Source organism: Pseudophryne corroboree, chromosome 8 (genome assembly GCF_028390025.1).
Source record: "Pseudophryne corroboree isolate aPseCor3 chromosome 8, aPseCor3.hap2, whole genome shotgun sequence".
Lineage (NCBI taxonomy): Eukaryota > Metazoa > Chordata > Amphibia > Anura > Myobatrachidae > Pseudophryne > Pseudophryne corroboree.
In genome coordinates, this window is record NC_086451.1 from 68438027 (window position 1) to 68452238 (window position 14212).

At 45.8% G+C, this 14212-nt stretch overlaps 1 protein-coding gene across 1 annotated transcript in view; it reads right to left on the reverse strand.

Moving 5' to 3' along the window:
• Nucleotides 1–14212, reverse strand: part of LOC134948543 (protein Wnt-7a-like) — a 125836-nt gene that overhangs the window by 56890 nt on the left and 54734 nt on the right. The window contains exon 2 of the mRNA XM_063936587.1: nt 7898–8124. Coding sequence (XP_063792657.1) covers nt 7898–8124 — 227 coding nt within the window. The remainder of the gene's footprint in view (nt 1–7897; nt 8125–14212) is intronic.

Genomic DNA, 14212 nt, shown 5'->3' on the forward strand with positions numbered 1-14212 from the left:
ATGAAGGATATTGGACTCTTGAGTTCACAAGCCGCTACCATGGCAGTATCGGCTAGGCAGGCCTTATGGATTCGCCAGTGGAACGCGGATGCAGATTCCAAAAGAAACATGGAGGCTCTCCCATATAAAGGTGAGGCCTTATTTGGCGATGGCCTGGATGCGTTAGTCTCGGCGGCTACCGCAGGTAAGTCAACATTTTTGCCCTCTGCGCCTGCACCGGCAAAAAAGACCTATCACCCGCAAATGCGGTCCTTTCGGCCCAATAAATACAAAAAGACGAGAGGTTCCCCCTTCTTTGCAGGTAGGGGAAGGGGAAAGAAGCCCACACCGGCTTCAGGTTCCCAAGAGCAAAAGTCTACCCCTAATTCTGCCAAATCCCCAGCATGATGCTGGAACTCCCTTATGGGAGGCCGCTCGGGTGAGGGCACGTCTCAAACTCTTCAGCCAGGATTGGATTCTGTCTGGCCTGGACCCCTGGGTGTTGCAAATAGTATCCCAGGGATACAAACTAGAGTTTCAAGACGTTCCCCCATGCCAATTTTTCAAATCGACCTTGCCAGCTTCTCCGCCAGAGAGAGAAGCAGTAACAGCGGCAATCCAAAAATTATGTCAAGACCAGGTCATAGTGCTGGTACCGTTGTCACAACAAGGGCGGGGTTTTTATTCAAGCCTCTTTGTTGTTCCAAAGCCGGACGGCTCGGTCAGACCGATCTTAAATCTAAAAGATCTGAATTTCTTCCTGAAAAGGTTCAAGTTCAAGATGGAATCACTTCGGGCAGTGATTGCCAGTCTGGAGGAGGGAGAATACTTGGTGTCGGTGGACATAAAGGATGCTTACCTGCATGTTCCCATTCATCCTCCTCACCAGGCTTATCTGAGATTCGCGATTCAGGATTGCCATTACCAATTCCAGATGTTACCTTTCGGTCTCTCCACGGCGCCGAGGGTATTCACCAAGGTGATGGCGGAGATGATGGTCCTCCTTCGTCAGAACGGAGTCAATATAATCCCTTATCTGGACGACTTCCTGATAAAGGCGAGATCCAGGGACCAGTTATTACAAAACATATCCCTCTCCCTGTCAATACTCCAACAACAAGGGTGGATCATAAATTACCCAAAGTCACAGTTGGAACCGAAGACAAGGTTGTCTTTCCTCGGGATGATTCTGGACACAGAAGTTCAGAGAGTATTTCTTCCGCTGGAAAAGGCTCTGGAAATCTAGAAAATGGTAAAACAGATATTGAAACCATCAAGTGTGTCGATCCATCAGTGCATTCGGTTGTTGGGGTAGATGGTGGCGGCCTACGAGGCCATACAGTTTGGCAGGTTCCATGCCATAGTATTCCAGTGGCACCTATTGGACAAGTGGTCGGGGTCACACCTACACATGCACAGAAAGATAATCCTGTCGTCAAAAACCAGGATTTCGCTCCTGTGGTGGTTGCACAGCTCTCACCTGCTAGAGGGACGCAGGTTCGGGATTCAGGACTGGGTCCTAGTAACCACGGATGCAAGTCTCCGAGGCTGGGGAGCAATCTCTCAGGGAGAAAACTTCCAGGGACGTTGGTCACAACAGGAAGCCTGCCTTCACATAAACGTTCTGGAGCTAAGAGCCATTTACAACGGCCTTCAACAAGCAGTACATCTTCTTCAAGACCGTCCCGTGCAGATCCAGGCGGACAATGTAACAGCAGTCGCATACATAAACAGGCAGGGCGGAACAAAAGGCAGAGCGGCAATGGCAGAGGCGACAAAAATCCTCCACTGGGCAAAAAAACATCTACAAGCTCTGTTGGCAATATTCACTCGGGAGTAGACAACTGGGAAGCAGACTTCCTCAGCAGACACGATCTCCATCCAGGAGAGTGGGGCCTCCACCAAGAAGTCTTTGCAGAGCTGACAAGTCTTTGGGGAGTTCCTCAAATAGACATGATGGCGTCTCGTCTCAACAAGAAGCTACAGAGATACTGTTCCAGGTCGAGAGACCCTCAAGCAGTAGCAGTGGATGCACTGGTGACCCAGTGGGTGTTTCCGTCAGTGTATGTTTTCCCTCCACTTCCGCTGATCCCAAAAGTACTCAGGATCATAAGAAAGACAAGGGTTCAAGCAATCTTCATTGCCCCAGACTGGCCAAGATGGGCTTGGTACCCAGATCTTCAGCAGTTACTCATAAGAGATCCTCGGCCTCTTCCTCCTCGGGAGGACCTGCTGCAGCAGGGGCTGTGTGTGTACCAAGACTTACCGCGGCTACGTTTGACGGCATGGCTGTTGAGCACCGTATCCTAGCCAGGAAGGGTATTCCTAAGGAGGTCATCCCCACCCTTATTCAGGCCAGAAAGGGAGTAACGTCAAAACATTACCACTGTATTTGGAGAAAATATGTGTCTTGGTGTGAATCCAAGAAACCTCTTATGGAAGAGTTTCACTTAGGACGTTTTCTCCTTTTTTTGCAGGATGGTGTGGAGGCGGGCCTACGATTGGGATCAATCAAGGTCCAGATTTCGGCCTTGTCAGTGTTCTTCCAAAAACAATTGGCCTCTCTTCCAGAGGTTCAGACCTTCATGAAAGGGGTTCTGCACATCCAGCCTCCATTCGTGCCTCCAGTGGCACCATGGGACCTTAACGTGGTATTGCAGTTCCTTCAATCGGGTTAGTTTGAGCCTCTACAAAAGATAGAGTTGAAGTTTCTCACTTGGAAAGTGGTGATGCTTTTGGGCATTGGCATCCGCAAGGCGGGTGTCTGAATTGGGGGCCTTGTCTCACAAGAGCCCTTACCTGATTTTCCATGAAGATAGGGTAGAGTTGCGAACTCGCCAACATTTTCTTCCAAAGGTGGTTTCTGCTTTTCACATAAACCAACCTATTGTGGTGCCAGTAGTTACTGACACATTCACTGATTCAAAGTCTCTAGATGTGGTTAGAGCTTTGAAAATTTATATTGCTAGAACAGCTTGTATACGGAAAACAGAAGCTCTGTTTGTCCTATATGATCACAACAAGATTGACTGTCCTGCTTCCAAGCAGACTATTGCACGTTGGATTAGAAATACGATTCAGCAAGCTCATACTACGACTGGATTGCCGTTACCGACGTCAGTAAAGGCCCACTCCACTAGGAAGGTAGGCTCATCCTGGGCGGCTGCCCGGGGGGTCTCGGTATTACAACTTTGCCGAGCAGCTACTTGGTCAGGGTCAAACACATTTGCTAAGTTCTACAAGTTTGACACCTTGGCCGATGAGGACCTAAAGTTTGGTCAATCGGTGCTGCAGGGTCATCCGCACTCTACCGCCCGTACGTTAGCTATAGTATAGACCCCATGGTCTTGATGTCGTCCCCAGCATCCTCTAGGACGTATGAGAAAATAGGATTTTTATAACCTACCGGTAAATCCTTTTCTCCTAGTCCGTAGAGGATGCTGGGCGCCCGTCCCAGAGCGTACTTTACCTGCAGTTTAGTTATTACAGTTACACAAGTTGTGTTATCTTGGTTTCAGCATGTTGCTGCATTTAGTTCATGCCTGTTGGCGTGTGTTATGTTGAATGCCATGTGTGCGGCATGGTTGAGGGTGTGAGTTGGTAGATATCTCACCACTAGTTAAGTAATTCCTTTCCTCGAAATGTCAGTCTCCCTGGGCACAGTTCCTACAACTGAGGTCTGGAGGAGGCCAGTTCACACCCAATGAAAAGTCTTTAGAGTGCCCATGTCTCCTGCGGATCCCGTCTATTCCTCATGGTCTTGATGTCATCCCCAGCATCCTTTACGGACTAGGAGAAAAGGATTTACCGGTCGGTTATCAAAATCCTATTATTTACAAAGTGAACAATGCATTTTCCACCAGAGGAGTCTATGCAATGTTGCTTGCGCTCAAACCACTTAGTGAAGCAACTGGATGGACCAGTACGAAGCAGGTACTGTATGTCTTCTAAGTTCTACATGCTGGATGAAGGTCTCCACTGCAGCTACTGGTGACTCAAAATGAATCCCACGCATCTTGCGCTTGATTTGTGGGAACACGTAGAAGTCTCAGTGGCCCAGGTATGGACTGTATGGCGGGTGACCAAGCCCTTGGATGCGTTCATTAGCCTGAAAATCCACCACTTTCCTGGACTTGTGGGCAGGTGCATTGTCGCGATTGAGAAGGGCACCACAAGCGAAAGTTCTTGGACGGCACCTGGAAATGGCTTCAAGCACTTACGACAGGCATTAGTTGGCATACCAGTCCCTGGTGACAGTGCGCTGCTGCACGAGTGCTATAGTAGCTACATGTCCAGTCTTGGCCACAACAAACAGCCCCTATTTGCTTGGCCACACTGCGCTCACGTTGGAACTTCTGTGGTGGCGCACCTCCAACTGAGGCACACTGGAACGGTAGTTGTTTGAGCTCGGGGTTGTAACTGTAGATCCAGGATTCATTGCCACTGATTATCTCCCAGACAGAGTTTGAGCAACCGCCATCAAACTTGGCCAGCATGTGGCACCAAGTCATCCGAGCCTCATTGTGCTTTCGAGTCAGCTGATGGGGCACCCAGCATGCAGAAACCTTGCTCAGGCCAAGCTTTTCATGGAGCATAGGTGTGCGCAGGGGGGGTGCCTGGTGCGCACAGGCACCCCCTAATGTCTGGCACCCTGATCTCACATGCCTGATGTAGCGATCGCCGAACAAGCTGATTACTGTCTCCTCTGCGCTGCACCCTGTCAGGACTGTATTACTGACCAGACGCCTGGGTTAATCAAGGGTGCCACTGCCACCGGCTTTCAAACTCCCATCTCCACCTCCATGTACAAAAACAGTATGATGTGATGTGATTATGCCCACCCGCCACATGCCCACCTCTCTTCTTCTATGCTATGCCAACGCCAGCCACTGATGAGGAGCAGCATGCAGCCAGTGTTCCTCTTAGGAAGACAAATTGAATACTGGCAGGCGGTCGGCAGCAACATTGACACGTCACTCGTTTTTCCTGCAGCATCAGTACTAGTCTGCGACTATCAGTGTCAGTGAGTGACTGACTTGTAAGTAAGCTGCTGCAGCTTGCAGAAGAAAGAGAGGGGGAGCCAGACCAGGCTGAGGAGGAGCAGTGTAATTGCAGTGAGTGCCATCAGGGGTGTTTGTTTGGTGCACACCACAACATCTGACAATGTATCTGCTTTATTAGGATTGGTACAAGGGTGGACATTTTATATTGCATTGACCATCAATAGATGGTGCTAGACACGCCCAAAAGGCGGTGCTAGACACATCCCTCCAACGGTGCACCCCCTAATAAAATGTGCTGCGCACGCCTATGTCATGGAGTATCAAGTGGATGGATTCTGGTGAGATGCCTATCTCCTTCTCTAACTGGGCCACGGTCACCCTGGGGTCTACCTCAACTATGGCCCACATAGCAGCTCCAGTCGTCCACATAAAAATAGGCCTATTATGCTTGCAACATGATGACAGCTACCCAAACACTCATAAATCATAAGTATTAAAATTGATTTTGTAGTTTGCTCACAAAATTATCAAATTTTTCTATGTTTATGTATTTAGGGAGACATTGGGGCACATAGTGTACACCCACACGTGACTCAGGCCACACCCACACAGCACTGGTCACAACACCTCTCCATCTCAGTATAGGCCCTTGAAAATTTTCAGCTCCAGGCCCATGTGGCCCTTAATCCGGCCCTGAGCAGCAATGTCCTCGCTGATTCTGCAAACCACTCAAACACAGTGCTTCCTCTTCAAAAGCAGCTCGCAGTCGGTCAAAACTCTCCTGCCGTCACAGATCACTCTTGTAGTCATAGAAGATCATGGCTCTCCAGCGGCCTCTGTTGAGCTCCATAACGAGTTTGTGAAGGAAGTGAACATGCCGACTTCTTCAGTGTGCAGTGCTACTTATATCCGGTTCTGTGCCTTGACATTTCAAAAGAACTTCAGTCAGAGATAACAGTTCACAACCAGACAGATTGTGTACTGAAATTTATTGCACACCCCTCGTATGGAGAGGGTGTGGGCTAAAGTTCATGGTGCAATACTTTATACCAACATTCAAGTTATATGAGTTTATCAGTTTTGATCAGTGTTAAAGATCCAGATCAAAAACCAAAACACTTGAGGTGGCTTTGCCTACACCAAACCCAAAACATGGTGATGATATAGAACCAAAACCAAAAAGTAAAACACAGGGGTCTGCAAAAAACTCTAATGGAAAGTACTAACATGCTGTTGGATAACTGTGCCCAGTCAAACCAGGTACGTTCTGCCTATTCACCGTTGTAACATTTATCATGAGACTGAGCTACAGGTGTTGGACTAGACTGAGAACCGCAAACCTATTTCTAACGCAGCCATTCTGAATGGTGTAATGGTTACCATTACTGCCTCACAGCATTGACGTCACAGGTTCAAGTCCCACCACAGCCCTAACTGTTTAGAGTTTGTATATTCTCCCCATGCTTGCTTTGGCTTCCTCCGGGTTGTCCGGTTTCCTCCCACAATCCAAAAATATACTGGTAGGATAAATGGCTCCCGAAAAAAAAAAAGTGGGTAAGTGTGTACAGAGGTGTAGCTAGATGCCATGGTGCCTGGAGCAAGGGTATGTTTCGCCACCCCCTCTCCTTTACTGAATTGGTTGCATCAGACATTTGAAAAGAAAATATAATTAAAAATCCTAAATTGGTGACAGGGCCAGTTCTAGACCTTGTGGAGCTCAAGGCAAAAGTGGCCTTTGGGCACCCCCATTTTTAAAATCGGGGCAGTGCGCACCAAAAGCGCACAACAAAAATATAGGGGCGTTGCTTCATGGGGAAGGGGTGTGGCCACATATAGTACCAATTCAGATTACACTGCACAGTAGTGTCCGTTATTCACATTACACCACACAGTAGTACCCCTTATACACTTAACACAACACAGTAGAGCCTCTTATACATGTTACGTCACACAGTAGAGCCCCTTATACGCGTTATGCCAAAGTTGAGCTGCTTATACATATAACTCTACAGCTTCTAATGCAGAGAGAGGTGCTGCTGCAGCAGCAGCTGGGGCAGAGAGAGATGCTGCAGCATCAATGTAGAGAGAGAGAGAGGTGCTGTAGCAGCTGGGGCAGAGAGGGGTGCTGCATCAGCCAGGGCAGAAAGAGGTGCTGCAACAGCGGGGGCAGAGAGTGGTGTAGCAGGACAGAAGTAAACCTGCTGCACAGCTACAAGCAGAAAGTGAGTCTGGTCTGCCCTGTTCCCTACCAAGTCTCCGAGTCCGAGTCAGTGTGCGTCCTTTCTGCTGCTGCACCTCCTCCTGCCCTGTGGCTGCCTGAACAGCGGCCCGTGTTATAGCGGGTGGAGGGAGGGGGGAAGTCAGGCAGCGGGGGGCCCTCTAACTTTTCCAACACCCGGAGCTAGCGCTCCACCGGAGCCACTCTCGCTACACCCCTGAGTGTATACATGTGTTTAGGGCAAACTAGATGGGCCAAGTTATCAGCATCAAATTCTATATTTCTTTAAAAGTATTGTGCAGGTGGGGGAAGGATATTGTCATATTTAATATCTATTGAAAGTAATGTGTTGGAGGAGCTGTTGTGTTCATAAGATGGTCTGGTACTCACATGAACTAACTGGTATTTGTTTTCCATAACTAATATATCTTTATATTAGAGATGTGAATTATTATAACAAGGCAAATGAAACATGTGCAGAGAGAGTTAGATTTGGGTGGGGTGTGTTCAAAACTGAAATCTAAATTGAAAAAATAAAGCAGGCAGTATTTACCCTACACAGAAACAATATACCCCACCCAAAATCTAAACTTTTTTTGGTTTGCTAACAACTCTGAATAACCCCCAAAGTGCTTTAATCTACCTGGAATATTTGATTTTACGATAGTAAACCCAATTGCAGGTACCTCACACGTACCTACTTTTAGCTCCGGTCCAAAGAGACTTGGTTCCCCCAGTGAGCTGCAATTCCACCGGCTATGCTGAAAGTGGTAACGGCATTCTTCAGTACCTATGCGGGCACCAGTACCAATAGCTATTATGGCATCTGGACGAGCTTCGCAGATGCTTCTCTGTCTTGGTGATAAACCCGGCATCTTGCGGCAAATTATACTAGCACCAAGTGCCAGCACAGAGGACACTCCACTGAGAAAAGACAGAAAAATCAATGGCGTAAAACAAACAAACAAACAAACAAATGTAAATAAGGTTATTGACTACCGACATACAGTATGGTATAACTGATAGGTGTGTGTACATACTGTGTGTGTATATATATATATATATATATATATATATATATAAAACATCCAAAGTTAGACCCTGGCACTCCGGTCTTATGTTTCACCTGCTCAGGTGCCTTCCCATCAGACCGATGTCTGCTGCATATATTCCCAGAATTCGGGCGGCACTCAGAGACTTTCACACCTCAGATGAAATAGTGAACAAGCCCCGCAGGGCTGCTTTAATGTGACGTTTCGGGGAAGGGGATCTTTGCCCCGAAACGTCACATTAAAGCAGCCCTGCGGGGCTTGTTCACTATTTCATATGAGTTGTGAAAGTCTCTGAGTGCCGCCCGAATCCTGGGAATATATATATATATATATATATATATATAGTATACACACACACACATATATATATATATATATATATATATATTGTCAAAGTCGAAAAATATCGTGATGCATATGCCTTGCACTAACCTCATGCACATGCCCGCTGCGCGTGCACTCGCTCTGCCGTGCGTACGCATATCCGCACTTTGCGTAACGGAGCTTCTACGGCCGTGCGCCTTGGCGCGTGGTATGCGCATTTACGGTAGAGTTTGTGAGCGTGTAGCGTGCGACTCGGTCGTAGCATATTTAACCCATATAGTGCATTTTGTAGTTAATATTCCCCTAGACCATGTCAGCGAGTATGTTTAGTTTAAACTGTTCCTGGACAGAGAGATTCCTCTTTGCATGATAGAAAGGGTCAGATAAAGGTTGAAAGGTGGTGTCTAGAATCCAGCTGTAGGGTATTTTAAGAGTAACATTCCGATGCTAGTTAGGAAAGGATCGCTCGCTCCTGCGTATAGTTATGTACAAAAGTAGTTTATGAACATTAACTATATTTGCTGTAAATTACACATGCGGCGGGAATCCTGAGGATACCTCCCACCAGAGCAGTTGGAGAAAGACACAGCCCACCTGTTCAAATCCACCTATGACCTTTTCTGTAATGTAGAGACACATTCCTGTGTCCAATGAACAATAAGATTACAAGGTACCATTGTATTGTGAATGTATGTTGTGTATATAAAGACCACTGTTGCCTGGCTAGTCTGACTCTCTCTGAAGGCTTTCTCCCTGAATGCTGAGGACTGGACTCCAGGTTGCGCTTGCGAAAGATTCCCCACGTATGTATTATTCTCTGTAGCCATTTTGTTCTCATTTGTTCGCTCTTGTTTGCGATTGTTCGCCATTTGTTCAGATTATTCTCTGTTATTCTGTTAGATTTCTATGTTAGTTTGTAGTGTATAACTTGTACTGTTTTTCCCCTTTTATACTGAATAATCCTCGGCAGTGTTAGAGCTGCTGCGGTTGTAACCAAATTCGGTGTTGTGTTTTCACTTTCCTGCAAAGGGCTCTCTCTTAGCGTCTTAATCGCTCAAACAGCATACACACCGTTAAGGTTTCTAAGCGTCATATCATTACAGTATTTGACTAAAGGTTTAGAGTATAATCATATTCTTTCTGTGTTTATTAATAAGGTTTAAAGGTTATCAACTGTGTGTGCGATCGCTGTGTGTATTCCGTACACTCAGCGCAGCGTGTGTACGCCAAGTGCGTACCACGTACGGTACTCTGTACGCAAATAGCGTGCAAAGTGCGTAGCACGTGCACGTGGTCTAGCAGGCATAGCGGCTCAACGGTAATGGTATATAGCTTTATGTTTAATGATAATAATTGACATTATCAATATATATATATATATATATATATTTGTACGGACCAGCACTTCTCCTTCAATCAGCACAGTGTACTCCGGTGCCCTCTGGAGCTAAATCCATATGTCTCAATATAAACAGCAGCGCCAACGTTTCGGGGCTCACACACCCCTTTGTCAAGGGGTGTAACGTATCCTAACGTTTCAGGGCTCACACGCCCCTTTGTCAAGGTGTGTAGGTTGACAAAAGGGCGTGTGAGCCCCGAAACGTTGGGATACCTTTGATGTGAAATACACTCTATGCATTTTTAAATCTCTGAGTGCCACTGCTGTTTATATTGGGACACATATATATTATATATATATATATATATATATAGTAGCAATACTGACCTGCCCAATCCACAATCTCAACCCTCTACCTCTCATATACATCAAACCAGGCCGTTATTTCACAAAGCCATATCCTGTGCTGATAGGCCACATCTCTTTTCAGGTATCCGGACTCCAGGTCGACAACAAAAAGGTCGACACACCTTAGGTCGATGTCAATTGGTCGACACACCTTAAGTCGACATGGACAAAAGGTCGACATGGGCAAAAGGTCGACAGGAACAATTTTTTTCTTTTTTGGAACTTTTTCATACTTAACGATCCATGTGGACTATGATTGGAACGGTAATCTGTGCCGAGCGAAGCGGAGCGGAGCGAAGGCACCATGCCCGAAGCATGGCGAGCGAAGCGAGCCATGCGAGAGGACGCGGTGCACTAATTGGGGTTCCCGGTCACTCTACGAAGAAAACGACACCAAAAAAACATAAAAAACTCATGTCGACCTTTTCCATGTCGACCTTGTTCCTGTCGACCTTTTGTCCATGTCGACCTTTTGTCCACGTCGACCTAAGGTGTGTCGACCAATTGGCGTCGACCTAAGGTGTGTCGACCTTTTTGTTGTCGACCTGGAGTCCCAGACCTCTCTTTTCAGATCCGAAAATTGGGACTGTTGGGATTACCCACATTACTTAATTTTGAGTGGATTTCATACATTCATTTTGATGAACCTATTATATTACGTAAATGGTGTCTGGAACAGAACTGACAATATGCTGCTTTTATGGTCTCACCAGAAGCAATGAGGACATTGCTTGACCACAGCAGACATTGGAGAACTGGCTGTATCAAGGGAAACACCATAATCCACGTCAGTAATATTTAATGGATAAGCAATGGGATTCCACCTAATGGGGCTCATTTAAGAGTTGGACACATTGCCACCGCTAAAATAAAAGGAAAATTTGCATATACTATATGAAAAAAGCCAGCATTCTACAGTATATCTAATAAAATGTAAAAGGCTCAATTACATACATTTGCAAAAACATAAGAAGTCACCCACAGTGTTAAGGTGCCTCTGCTCTAGGTGGTGCTAAACACTAAGAGCCACTATTTTTAGGGCCAAACACAGGATTTGTAGGGCGAGGGTATTTCTAGTTTGTGTGTATGTATGTATATATATATATATATATATATATATATATATGGTGCTGTCTTTAAGGTACTGCAGGCACTATGATGCTGTATATATGGTATAACATTCACTGGGATGCTGTCTGTGCTGTATGGCAGTCATTGGAATGCTGACTGTGTTGTATGGTGTTCACTCTGTGTGCTATATAGCATTGTGTATATCAGTATGTAAGACGTGGCAGTTGTATGAGGAACCCAGGGGTTACCTTTTTCTATTGCGCCAACTTTCATTGATCTATTTTGCTACAATATCCTTTTAGGGTAGGAGCCCCTATCTAAGGAAGGCTGCATTAGGTGTGTGCACCAAGACAGTACGGCAAGGTACTCTATAATGGATTATCACAACTTTCTTCCAGCAACATGACAGGCTGCCAAGGACCTATACCAGCCTATACCAAGGACCTATACCAGCAGGGGAGCAAGGGCAGCATTATGTAGTTTTGCTTAGGGCACCTAGATATCTTGCACCGGTTCTGGGTGAAAGAAGTCAATAATTTCTCTCTTGTCCAAGCTAATCTTAAAATTTAAGAGGGCAGAAATTCACTGTATGTCGGACACATTGGGGAGACAATTTAAAGCATCAGAAGATGAAAGATACACATCCTCCGTGCTTTGATAGGGTTGGGAGCTCACCTAGATGCCTGAGATATCAGGATTGATCTTATCCTGATGGCCAGTACTTCATTAACTATGTCGAAATGAAGACGTAACTGGGGATGCCGTTACATTGCCGGGTAGCATTTTTAATGAGGTAGGAGGATGCAAAGCTATCCTAATGATCGGCCAACACAATTACTTTTCGGCACATGACTAAGGATATATGTATTTGTTAAATATGATGAATCTGGTTAATAAATCCTACTTGGTCTCCATGGAGTGGGCAGGATATTATTAGAAAGATAAGTGAAACAGAAAACCACCATTCAAAGATGAGTATTCCCAAATACAGGACAGCACATAATTATGGAAAAATAACTCCAGGAATGATGATGAGGGAACATTAGACAGAACCCAGCATATACATATTAATAAAGCAATACCCCGTGAAGAGAAGTAGATAATGACCGTGAAATAGAGAACAAAATAAGCTTGCATCAGCCACATACAATCAACATTCGCTGAACCCCGATATCACTTGCTTCCATCTCCCGCTCCGTTTGTGCCACACCGGCCACACCGTTATATTTAAGACAGTTTCTGCCTGTGCACACAAAACACTCCACGGTGTCATTCACCAACACAATCCACTACCCAGCAGGTGCTCCAGAGGCCATCCAAGTGTGCACCAATAAATATGTAGGGTATCATCATTAATAACAAGTGACAAAAAGACAAGCAGATGGTGAAGTCATTATCCTAGAAAATATGCCTTCCAGGCATGTATGGAAGAGGTGTCAAAAGTCACACACTGGGCAAGGCATTTGGGGCATCTGTAGTCACAAGTCCTACAAAAGTGAAGCAGCTGCTGCGGACTTGAATATGATCTGTGGACAATACATTATTGAGTTGGTTGGAATGTTGTGGACATAGTAGCTCTGCAGGGAGTGGACAAACTAAAACCCCAATCCTCGTCAATAATGTGGCCAGGACCCACAGCTAACAGGAGCATAACTGTGTCAGGTCTCCCCCACATATACCATCCAACAGTTGGGAGTAGCAAGCTGAAGTAAAAAGGTTGGGCCCCAGAGAGTCCAAATAAAAGTATATGTAGGGGCTTTTATTTTGAAATAAAAATATATAATATATAATTGAAGATCACGGCTGGAATCAAGCATATGTTGAACTGGTATACCTTCAGGATCCGGCTGTCGGGATCCTGGCAGCCATAATACCGACACCGGAATCCCGACAGCCGCCAAAACCCCGGCAACAGCATTCCGGAAGGATCAGGATCCTGGCAACGGAATCCCAACAGTCAGGATCCTAAAGGTAAGTATTAATGCCTGGATTAGATGTAGGCTGCGAGGAAGGGGGGGGGGGTAGGTTTAGGCACACCCGGAGGGTGGGTGGGTGTTAGGGATAGGCTACAGGGTGGGGGAGGTTAGGGTTAGGCACCAATAAGAGAAGTTAGGGATAGGCTGTGGACATAGAGGGTTAGGGGTAGGTGAGGGAGGTAAGGGTACCTAAAGCACCCCTGTCGGCATTTCCACGATCGGGATGCCGGCATCGGGATACTGACCATTGGCATCCCAACCTCCGGCTTTTAATACTGAATCCGTTGAACTGCAGTCCCACTGTTCTGAATCATTTCAATCATCTAAAGTGTGGTGAGAAGATTCAGCCGATAACAGTTTATTGGACTTTAGTGAATGTGCTTTTTATTGGGAAGTAGAAAAGTAATTTTCTCCCGTGAGAGAACAGAAAGGTACAACTCTGAATGCAGGGAGGGTAAATATTTCTTGCATGTTTGCGCATGATAATGCTGCGATGGGAGTTAAATAGCCCAATTAATGTTCGCTGCTTCAGTTCTAAATAACTGTGAATGTTAATGAAGTGCTGTTCCATGGGGATGCCAGCAGACAGTGTTGAGATATAACTCTGTATCTTATCTTTGCACTTCTTTTGTCATGTATCAGTAAGGCAAACAATCCCATCCAAACATTAAACCCAGGACAAATGAGTGTACTTTGAAGGTGCGAATATATGTACACATACACGGCCATTGCTGAAGAATAAGAGGTAGCGGCTCATCCTGCTATCTGGCTCCTTACATTCTAATATCACAAACAAAAAATATAAGATATGTCTGTTGAAACATTGAAATAATGCAGCCCAA